General features: G+C 38.6%; 1 protein-coding gene across 2 annotated transcripts in view; it reads left to right on the forward strand.

Moving 5' to 3' along the window:
• The window catches only part of smc2 (structural maintenance of chromosomes 2), a 39,282-nt gene that overhangs the window by 11,837 nt on the left and 15,345 nt on the right, over positions 1-12,100 (forward strand). For both annotated transcript variants that reach the window (XM_078395066.1, XM_078395074.1), the window contains 11 exons: positions 739-861; positions 1,517-1,555; positions 1,884-1,994; positions 3,018-3,062; positions 5,048-5,281; positions 5,688-5,837; positions 6,210-6,443; positions 9,641-9,800; positions 10,157-10,274; positions 10,660-10,798; positions 10,973-11,092. In XM_078395066.1, coding sequence (XP_078251192.1) covers positions 739-861; positions 1,517-1,555; positions 1,884-1,994; positions 3,018-3,062; positions 5,048-5,281; positions 5,688-5,837; positions 6,210-6,443; positions 9,641-9,800; positions 10,157-10,274; positions 10,660-10,798; positions 10,973-11,092 — 1,473 coding nt within the window. The remainder of the gene's footprint in view (positions 1-738; positions 862-1,516; positions 1,556-1,883; positions 1,995-3,017; positions 3,063-5,047; positions 5,282-5,687; positions 5,838-6,209; positions 6,444-9,640; positions 9,801-10,156; positions 10,275-10,659; positions 10,799-10,972; positions 11,093-12,100) is intronic.

Genomic DNA, 12,100 nt, shown 5'->3' on the forward strand with positions numbered 1-12,100 from the left:
CAGATGTAAGTTCAGGTGTAAAGAGCCCCGTGGTTGAATGTTACTTTTTTTGTGAAACTAGCACCTGGCTAAGAGATTACACCGTCTTTGGAAACATCGCAAAATTCCCATGCTTACCTGACCGTCAAACTGTCACCTCCAATCTACCTGTCAAATGTCCTGACGGTAAATAAATTGGTTAAACAAAACTATCTTCTGGTATCTTCAAATGTCTTTTCTTAATTTAACATTACGTGCTTCTAAATGCATCTGCGATAACCAAGCAAACCTGGGGACAGCATGCGACTGCGCCTGCAATAAGCTACGATACCTGGCGACAAGCCAGCTGTCGCCGAGAAATTTCTATCTGGAATTTTTTTCCGCGACGCGCCGAGATCCGCTACGATTCATTGACGACTCCTCACGATCATGCCCGCGACACCCTGGCGAACGTTCGGCAACAGGCTAGTCGCCGGTAGTCACCTTAAAATCGCCTAAGTGGGACAGGCCCTGAGTTCTTCCAACAGTTTGTTTTTTGTTAAAGAACAGTGATTTATTTTCCTACTTCAATAATGTAAATGTTTGGATTGATTGGTGGTTTGTTGCTATTGCACAATAATCATGTAGTTTAGAGACAGCTTTTTAGTAATATTGATCAGGTATCTATGTTGATTATTACACAAATCCATTTCTTTTAAATGCCGTTACTTGTGAAATTATCATGACCATTTAATAATACATTTAAAACTCTTCTTTCAGGTGATAATTGGCGGGAGAAACAAGTACCTAATTAATGGTGTGAATGCAAACAACACCAGAGTGCATGATCTATTCTGTTCAGTTGGCCTGAATGTCAACAACCCTCATTTCCTCATAATGCAGGTTTGTATATTTTCTCATAATGCGGGTGTGCATAAGCCTTTCATCCAGTAATCCGCTGAACCAAAAAATGTAGGAACTCATTTTTGTGTACTGAAACAAAAACTTGTCAGAATATTGTGGTACACAATATTGTCATGTTATACTATTTCCCAAACACTTTTCTTCATAAAGATTTGGAAGAGTATGGAATGCCCTAAAATAAACTGCTGGAAGAAAACAGCATGTCAGGTAGTGCCTGCCGAGGGAAATATTTGTCCATGCCTGACCTGATGAGTTCCTGCAACAGTTTGTTTCTGTTCAAGATTTCAGCATCTGCAGCCTCCACTGTCTCTTAAGAAGTGCCTTAATTGTGTGAAAGGAATGGGTTGGGCCCTGACTTGGAAACTTTGTTCGTTTTAACTGTTATAGTTTGGAAATTGCAGAACACAAATGAAATATTGATTTCTGTATTTGATATTGTTTAGTTTATAAAAATGTGTCATTTTTGCAATACAGCTATGTAAAATTTATATTCCTGCTATTTCTATTAAGCCCACTTGTGGTGTTGGAAATGTTCTGCACTGATGTATGTTTGAACATTGGTTAAAACTTATATGCATTACAGTTTAGAAATGCTGTAGCAAGCCTTGAAAGTAAAATTTTATTTTGCTTTTAGGGTCGTATCACTAAGGTTTTGAACATGAAACCTATGGAGGTAAGCTTTCTAGTTTATGGATTTTATGCAATGAATACCTGTAGAAATATAAGTAAATGGATGTTCTGATCCAAGAGAATTTAAAACTTAAAATGAATAAGTTACATTATTAAGTCCATACTTTTGTCATTTTTACTGAGAATACATGATCAGAGACGTGAAAAGAAGCTTTCATGCATCTATATATCCAGATTTTTAGTAATATGCCTGTACACTGAATTCTCGATGATTTTATTCAATTTTCAAGTCAGAGCACTTAATGAAATACATTTTGAAATTGTTATGTTTATAGGATGCATGTATGTAATTCTTCATTCTGGTTCAATAGATCTTATCGCTGATTGAAGAAGCAGCAGGGACCAGTATGTACGAGTGCAAGAAGCTAGCTGCCCAGAAAACAATTGAGAAAAAAGAGGCCAAGTTGAAAGAAATCCACATGGTAATTAATTTATCCCCATTCCACCTGATAATAGAATCGTACAGCACAGGGAAGGGGCGCTGTCGGCCCACCTTGTCGATGTGAGAAAGGGCAACTTAGGCCATGATGTCTATCAACACCATTCCAATTTGCCTACATTAGGGCCATATCCATCTATGCCTTTCCGATCTAGGTACCTGTCCAAACACCTTTTTAAACATTACAATTGTGTCTGCCTCCGCCACCTTTGGCAACTCTTTCCATATATACACTACCCTCTGCTTTTTAAAAGAAAAATTGCTCCTCAGATCTCCTTTATATTTTTAAAATGTGCCCTCTAGGTCTAGGCTCCCAGCTGGGATGGCTGCATTTTCAATTTATGGTTCTTCAGCTCAATTCGGGTGGGTGACCACAGGATGAACCTGAGGGGCAAGTTGAATTAAGATCAAGCCTTGCAGTTAAGTAGCTGCATATTATCCGGATCCCTGCAGTGGAAAGCGTGTAAGTACGATTAGAAAGGCCCAGGGATGCCATTATTTAGAATCAATAGTATTTCTCTCTTTATCACATTGCAAAAAATACTGTATGCACTTATATTTAGTGATTTGTGCTATTGTACAAGTGATAACAAAAGCTTTTCACTATGCCTCGGTACGCGTGACAATAAACTAAACTGAAACTAAGTTGGTGACAAATATAACTTTTAATTTGGAATTGTATGTTAATGGTATAGATCAGTGCTTCTTAAACTAGCGAATGGTTCACCCAAGGGTGAATGAAACTAGAGGGGTGAATGAAGGGTGAATAACTTAATATATATAAAATGATACACAAGGGAGAATAAGACGAAAATTACCAAAAAAACAAGAATATTTAGTCGAGGTTGAATGAAATGTTGTGATAAAGACTCCAGGGTGAATGAGTTTAAGAAGCACTGGTAAAAATCATGTACAGTGAATGGAGTGTTAAAACAGTTTGAGCATCTTCTGCATTATTAATTCATGGAGCAATCTTTCAATTTTGTTTTTATGTATTTTATTTTAGATTTTGGAAGAGGAAATTACTCCCACTCTTCAGAAACTGAAGGAGGTTTGTACATAACAAATTTGCTAATGGAAAAGATGTGATAAAATGAAGTTTTCACAATTGCCATATATGCTTTGACTTAGTTGTGTGCAATGAGAATATCCCATCTTCCTTCGCTGTAGGTTAATTTAGAGATACAGCGCAGAAACAGGCTCTTCCCCCCACCGAGTCCGTGCCGATCAGCGATCCCTGTATATTAACACTATCCTACACACACTGGGGACAATTTACATTTATACAAAGCCAAAGATAGACACAAAAAGCTGGAGTAACTCAGCGGGACAGGCAGCATCTCTGGAGAGAAGGAATAGGTGACGTTTCGCGTCGAGACCCTACTTCAGACACAGCCAATCAATCTACAAACCTGTACGTCTTTGGAGTGTGGGAGGAAACCGAAGATCTTGGAGAAAGCCCATGTGGTCACGGGGAGAACGTACAAACTCCGTACAAACAGCATCCGTAGTCGGGGTCGAACCCGGTCTCTGGCGCCAAAAGCGCTGTAAGGCAATAACTACAGCCTTGGTAAAATAGCATATGACATAAATTTTAGGACTGAAAAACGAAACTCATTTGCAGGTTCCCATGAGATTGTCTGCTGAGCATTAATTACAATAAGCAGAACATAACTGATCCTGGAAACTTAAAATAATGGTTCCATAGTGCTTTTTACATTGCAACATTTTCTTTCTTCTTGAGTACATATACCTGCCTAGAAATTAAATTCCATGCCATCCATTTTCTTTGCAATTGTGAAATTTTAATTTTGTTTTGTTTCACCCGCTTTCCAACTCTCCTCCCCGATGAAATATGATAACAACTGATTCAGGGTCAATTTATGTCATTTGGATATGCGACTGGGGATTTCCAGACATGAAACTACTTTGACATTCATATCCAGGGTTTATGATTCGGAGAGCTGGCGGAATCACAGAAGGGGAGCAACGAGAGAGGATGAGAACCTCTCGTCGGAGAGAGGAGAACTTCAAAGTAGACATACCTTGAGAAATGTGTGGACATGTTCTTTGGCACTTATTGAGGAAACTGAATCGTCATTTGTCATTTCCAAAGCAATCACATCTTCATGTTATATTGAGACCCCATTTGGGAAATTACTTTTATCTATTCTTGATCCCACATCATATTGACCCCACAACTCCCAAATGCACTGGCCACAACAGTCCATCCTGATCTTGCCTTACTACGATCAACTGAAGCTTTCGATTATGGCATCTATTCCTGACCTCCATTCACTGTTTACCTTCATCCGCATGCAAGTTTTCTTTTTTCCTCCCCCCCCCCCCCCCCCAACTTAAGTATTGGGTGAAAAATTTGGCATTGAGTGTAACTGGAATTTTCAGTGGGGGTGGCGGGCGATATGTTGTGTGGCTAAAATGGCTGTGAAGCCCTGCTGCAATGCCAGCCAAACATGCCTTTCACGCTGCGCTAGAATTTCAATGCCACAGGATCTTTATATATCTTACTACACAAATTGTGATTAAGATTTCCCATCTTGTGAGCACCCACCTTGTGTACAATCTCTACATTAGAGCAAGCATTTGGGAATCCAGCAGTGTGAATTTGTCGGTTGCTGCTGGGCTGCAGGCATCTTTTGCAGTGTGGGAAACTCATTTTCTACTTGCAAAATGTTGCTGTTTTGAACAGTTCACAGGAACAAAACTCTGCTGTATGTCGATGATCTTTCTCTACATTGTAACATTATCTACATTATCTGGGTCTGTTTGAATAGGTAAATAGAAATAATTTCATGGCCTATAGAAATAAAGAAGGCATATAGCCTTGCAGGGATTTAAAAACATAATCTTAAACATTTGACTGAGATATGGTTGGTGTGGTACATTTTACAAATTAAGTTTTCTGCTGGTTACAGGATGTTAAAAAAATGTTTATTTTTAATTTAAAGATTATTTATCATATTTTTTAATTATAATATCAATACCCTGAATGTTTGTTTGCATTTTGTAACGTAGGAAAGATCTTCTTATTTGGAATTCCAGAAAATAATACGCGAAATAGAACATCTTACTCGTCTATATGTTGCATATCAGTTTGTATGTGCAGAGGAGACCAAGCTGCGCTCTGCTGAAGATCTAAAAAAAATGCAAGACAGTATTGTAGGATTTAAAGAAACTATTACAAAGAACGAAAAGAAAGTGAAGGAAATTAGCAAAGAAGTCAGTGAGCTGGAGAAAATCCGAGATAAGGTAAATGCCGGTTATAAAGCACTCTGGTGCTCTCGTTTGTCATCAAACAATTTTTTTTATTGCTGCTTGGTGATTGGACTCTAAAGATAGCTGGTGTAATTTGCTCACATATTCACCTATTTTCTGTTGAAAATCATCAACCCAAGAAGAATGCGATGTGAATGTTCTTTGAATGTTTTTCAGAATTACTATTCCATTAAATATGAATATTTCTGGCTTTCCTGAGGTTCTTATAACAAGGAATTGCTATGCACTTAGCTAGGTTACTAGCTACTTTTCATAATTATCATGTGCGCTATTTTATTCCCTTTTTGCTTTAAAATCGGAAGGGATTGGGTTTTATTCATTTTTTAAATTTATTAACATTTATTTACCTGGCTTGAAATTAAAACTTGATATGTTATAGGAAGTTGGTGGGGTTCTTCAGGCCCTGGAACAGGCGGTTGCTAATGCTCATCGAATGGATGCCAAGGTGCAAAGTACACTAGATTCCAAGAAAGATAGTCTCAAAGCTGAAGAAAAGAAACAGAAAACACTTGTGAAAAGTATGGAGGAGGTGAGACATTCATTTAAAATCGTCTTGGTGGTCACCAAGGTGAATGTTTCAGATTTTTTTGCTTTCTGTTGCCACCTTAGCATGTTTTCCCAATATTGAAATAAACTTTCTATTCAGCATTCAGTGCTTCATTGCTTTTCTCTTGCTCAGTTTATTTACTGAGTGAAGGAAAAGTTTTAATGCTCAGTATGTAGGACATTTGAATAAAAAATGTCAAGTAATTAATTGCAATCGATTTTAGAGTCCACAAGATTTCAATACACTAGCTGCTTTCCAATGAAAATAAATCATACACACAAATCTTAAGTGTTACTTTGAGTGAAAAAACAATGTACTCAGCTCCATTAAATGCAGTATGTGTATTTTCTCTAGGATGGGAATGCTCTTGCAGCAAAAGAGAAGGAAGTGAAGAAGATTTCAGATGAACTGCACTCCCTAGAGGAGACAAGCCAGAAAGATGACAAGGCTCTGGTCATTGCTCAGCAGCACTTCAATGCAGTTTCTGCTGGTCTTTCAAGTAATGAAGATGGGGAGGCAGCTACACTTGCTGGGCAGATGATGGCTTGTAAAAATGATATAAGCAAGGCTGAAACGGAGGCCAAACAGGTGTGTAAGCCATGTCGTGAATAAGGTCTGCTTTTGGCTTAATGTACTGTTTTGCTGTTGTGACAATGATCCTATATCAGACGATTAATGGGTCTTGTAAATATAACTTTAAAAATTCTCTTCTGGAGTAAATATCTTCAGTGCATCATGCTGTCCATCAGCACCAGATTATTTTGTTCCCGCTTTGCAGAATAACTGGCATATGACTGGATAAAACACCTAGCCTGCTAAAGTGAAGTTTTGGTATCATTCTGTTATGGTTCAATGGTATTTTACTGGTCGCATGTACAGTGAAATTCATTTTTGTATACAGTTCAGTCCAAGTGCCACTATACATAAGCTCTAAGAAACACTTTAAATCAGCATCACAGATGCAGTGCAAGTGTATCGCAGTAGTATACAGAGTCGCTGGCTTTTGGCGACATTTTCATGTCCCAGTTATTTTAACTGCAGAGTTTTTGACCTGAACATGAAGGCCTGTATTCCTGGCGGTGTTGCAGGGTCGGCCTGGCCAAGCGTGGCTGCTGGTGTCCGCCGCTGCAGGCCACGTCCGGTCATGTGTTCGGTTTCTTGGAGCGGCGCCTGGACCAGACTTCCAGAGTGCTGCAAGGCCTCAAGTGCCCACTGCAACGTTGAGGCAGTGCACTCCCTCCCGCAGCCGGTTCTCCATCCGACTCGTACCCTTTGCGGGCAAGCTGGGCCTTCCGAGTGGGTCTGAGGCGAGCAAGTTCTTGGCGTGCGAGCCAGCACTACCAGTTGGTCTGCGGTGGAGCGAGCCGGATCTTCCAGGCGAATCCCCGGAACACAGCGGGCGAGCCGCACCTGCTGGTGGGCTTGGCCGCTACTCCCGTCGTGCAGCTTGCCGTGAACTGGCACTGAAGAAATTGTTTCTTATAAAATGGGATTTAGTTCTTTGCAAATGTGAGAAAATGCATTGTGCAAATAAACGCAGAAACATAGAAAAATAGGTGCAGGAGTAGGCCCTTTGGCCTTTCGAGCCAGCACCGCTATTCAATATGATCATGGCTGATCATCTAAAATCAGTATCCCGTAACTCCTTTTTCCCCATATCCCTTTATTCCTTTAGCCCTGAGAGCTAAATCTAACTCTTGAAAACATGCAGTGAATTGGCCACCACTGCCTTCTGTGGCAGAGAATTCCACAGATTCACAACTCTCTGCGTGAATTTTTTTTTTCCCTCATCTCGGTGGTCTACCCCTTATTCTTAAACTGTGACCCCTGGTTCTGAGATTATTTTTCCTGCATCTAGCCTGTCCAATCCTTTAAGAATTTTAAATGTTTCTATGAGATTCCCTCTCATCCGTCTAAATTCCACTGAATACAAGCCCAGTCGACCCATTCTTTCATCATATATGCCAGACCCGCCATCCCGGGAATTAACCTGGTGAACCTATGCTGCACTCCCTCAATGGCAATATTGTCCTTCCTCAAATTAGGAGACCAAAATTTTTCACAATACTCCAGGTGCAGTTTCACCAGGGCCCTGTACAACTGCAGTAGGACCTCCTTGCTCCTAAACTCAAATCCTCTCGCAATGAAGGTCAACATGCCATTAGCTTTCTTCACTGCCTGCTGTACCTGCATGCTTACTTTCAGTGACTGATGTACAAGCACACCCAGGTCTCTTTGCACCTCTCCTTTTCCTAATCCGACACCATTCAGATAATAATCTGCCTTCCTGTTCTTGCCACCAAAGTGGATAACCTCAAATGTATCCACATTATACTGCATCTGCCATGCATCTGCCCAATCACCCAACCTATCCAAGTCGCCCTGCAGCCTCATTGCATCCTCATCGCAGCTCACACTGCCACCCAGCTTTGTGTCATCCGCAAACTTGGAGATGTCACATTTAATTCCCTCTTCTAAATCGTTAATATATATTGTAAATAACTGGAGTCCCAGCACCGAGCCTTGTGGCACCCCACTAGTCACTGCCTGCCATTCTGAAAAGGACCTGTTAATTCCAACTCTTTGCTTCCTGTCTGCCAACTAGTTCTTTGTCCATTTCAATATCCTACCCCAAACCATGTGCTCTAATTTTGCTCACTAATCTCTTGTGTGGGGCTTTGTCAAAGGCTTTTTGAAAGTCTAGATACACCACATCCACTGGCTCACCCTTATCCATTCTACTTGTTACATCCTCAAAAAATGCCAGAAGATTAGTCAAGCATGATATCCCCTTCATAAATCCATGCTGACTTTGACCGATTCTGTCACTGCTTTCCAAATGCGTTGCTATAACATCTTTAACAATCGACTCAAGCATCTTCCCCACTACTGATGTAAGGCTATAATTCCCTGTTTTCTCTCTTCCTCCTTTCTTAAAAAGTGTAGTTACATTTTCAAAGTTTAGTTTAGTCAGGCTTTCAATGAAGGCTCTTTTTGGAGGTTTTTATACAATTTAATTTAGTTCATTAGAAATTACAGAGCTTGAAAAAAAAAGATGCAACCTTCTGTCCATTTACACATATATAAATCAAGTAATTATAATAGACTTATTGATGTAAGATTATATTTTTGATTTTTAATTCTCGGCACTAATTTACGAATCCAAAACTCGAAAATGGTATTGGTTCATTATTGTCACATGTATTGTGAAAAACGTTGCTTTGCATGCAATCCAGACATATACTTCAATGAGCACAATCAAACCATCCATGAGTACCACAGGCTGTGGAAAAAAAAAAGATACAAAGTACAGAATGTACAGCTACAGAGAAAGTTAATGAGATTGAATTACAGATAATCCAACATCCGTTCAGTAATCCTGATAATCCAGCATTTGGGTCGCTCTTTAAAGCAGAATATGAGACTGGGATCCAGATTGCAAGGGGGTGTGCAGCTCGAGCCAGCCTTCTAGAATGCAGCTGGATTCTGGGTTTGAGACTGGACTGAATGTGTGGCTGGAACTAGGATTGGGGTACATTTTACAGCTAAAATTGGGGTCTGCAAGTGCTTGTATATTTCCTGCTCCCTTTAAATACAGTGTTTGCTGTAAAATGTATTACATTGTTTAACATGTTTTTTTAAAAAGTTAACGTATTGATAAGAGTAACTTGTAGCAATTTCCCCAAGGATGGCTGGATTATCAGAGTTTTATTGCATTGCCAATTTGTTTTCTAAAATGAACATTAAAAATCCCTAAATACACAATCTTAAATGTTCTGCTGTAGGCTCAAATGAAGTTGAAACATGCCCAACAGGAATATAAAAGTAAACAGGCTGAAGCAAAGAAGGTAGACAATGGGTACAAGAAAATCCAGGAGGCCTTTGAAGCTGTTAAAAAGAACAGAGAAAAGATTGAAGCAGAATTGCAGAAGATGAATTATGAAGGTTTGCACGAGTTTTGAAATAGTTATATTTTATCCGTTGCAATGATCTGATCATTATGCAGATAAACATTAATTTTGTCTCTTCAGTTATGTGATGACTTTTGTAATTAGAAATTCAATTTATTCCTTTTATATTTTCCCCCTCATTTTGGCATTATTTAAAGTATTCTGTTGCAGTGTCAACTCTGCTTTTGTGAAATTGTGAACTGTATTATGTCATTTATTGAAATTGAAATGAACACTATGTTTATGGAGAAGGATTAAAATCTTATTAACTATTTCTTAACATGTACTTAATTGTTCTCCCAATGTTTTTTTTCTCCTCCCATCCCACACGCCGATCTCCCCAAACTATAGATGGGAAAGAAGAGAAACTTTTGGAACAACGTCGAGAGTTGTCACAAACTGTGAACAAGCTGAGAGAGTCTTATGAATCCTTGGTAGTGAAATTTCCAAGTTTGAGGTTTGACTACAAGTAAGTTTGTTTTATCTCCAGGCTTCAAATTTAATAGAATTGCATATAACAAAACTATTCTCTTCTGTCTGTACAATAAAAAATAAAAAAAAGTTTTGTTTTTTTTATACGGCTAAAATATTTTTGGATTTTCAATTGTATAATTGGAATGTTCCAGAATGCCAAACATGAATATATACTGCATTTTGAAGTAATTTAAACTTATGCTTCATGTTATGCATGTGTTGGTATGTGATTAAACAGTAGTTTAACATTTTTCTATTTATTAAAAGTATTTTGTTTTTCCTTTATTGGCTAGATATACTTTGCAGGGAGTTTTCATACTTGTGATGAAGTGGATTAGTATCTATTGCCAAAACATTTTTATGTATACATCTTTCTTTAGGGATCCTGAAAAAAATTGGGACTCTGATCGTGTGAAAGGTCTTGTCGCCACTCTTCTTTCTGTGAAGGATGTTTCCACAGCGACTGCTTTGGAAGTGGTTGCTGGAGGACGTCTATATAATGTTGTGGTGGACACGGAGGTAGGTGATAAGCATACAAATCCATTTGAATAAATCATTGATTTTGGAAACTGTAACACATACAATTATTACATCAGCAAATTAAAGCTAATTGTTTTATTTGTCATTCTCCAATAGTTGTAACTTTCCTTCAATGATTAGGAGTGAGAAGTTGCTCTTTTTTTTCCTGTCTAGGTAACTGGTAAAAAACTTTTAGAAAAGGGAGAGCTTAAAAGAAGATATACCATTATACCACTCAACAAAATCTCTGCCAGATGTCTTAATGAAGGCGTTGTTAAGGCAGCCAAAAATCTGGTAAGCTCAATATATTGAAGTGTTTCCACTATAACCTGTGGACTTGATTCTTCTGTGCACTGTTTACCATTGCTCTCCATGCCTGCTTATTTATAAGCCTACGTAAAAGCCATGAATCATTGTATTTTGGGAGAAACTATTGTTCTGTATGACAATGCACTTTGATGATGGGAACTGGAATGACATTAGATCATCGGCAACAGAGTTATTTTACACTAGCAGATTTGAGGTTTTTTTAAACAGTGGTTGATATTTGGAACGCGCTGCCAGAGGAGATGGTAGAATTGGATATAATCACTACAATTAAGGGACATGTAAACATGCGCAATTGGCAAAACATAGAAGGATACAGTTCGAATGTGGGCAAAAGGTATTAGTGTAGATGGGTAAAAAGGCAGGCATGGACATGGTGGACCAAAGGGCCTAACTAAAAACAATGGAGGACTGGGGCCAAGAGGACGGGAGTGGGAGCAATTCGATAGCCCTTTAAAAATTGGCTAAGGTGTGTGGACTGAAAGGCTGTCTCTTGTGCTATTTATTAGGTAAATAAAGCAGATTTGTTCCTACATTTTCATATTATAAATGCTGTTAAAGGAATGCAAATGACCACCCATCTGTTATTTTAATGACCATAGTACAAGAAAGATTTATTGGAGGGGGAAATCTAGCAAGCCTATGTCATTTCAAAGAACTAAAAATATCTCTTACTCAGTATGTTTCTGCTAGAATTTGGAGATTAAAGATGATCAGTAAATTGATAAATACAGAAAAAATGGGAGAAACTTTCTTCGCCACAGAATAGTAAGAATTTGTAATGTGCTACGACTAAATACTTTGAACAACATAGATGCTATTTAAGGTAAGTTAAGCATGTGTAAAAAAAGGATGAGAAGATTTTAATATGGGAATTAATAGAGGCTCATGTGGAGCATAAACACGGCTGTAAACCTATTGGGCTGAATGCTCTACATTTATGTGTGGTGTGGCCCAACTTATTGTAATTTACAT

Source organism: Rhinoraja longicauda, chromosome 3 (genome assembly GCF_053455715.1).
Source record: "Rhinoraja longicauda isolate Sanriku21f chromosome 3, sRhiLon1.1, whole genome shotgun sequence".
Classification (NCBI taxonomy): Eukaryota; Metazoa; Chordata; class Chondrichthyes; order Rajiformes; family Arhynchobatidae; genus Rhinoraja; species Rhinoraja longicauda.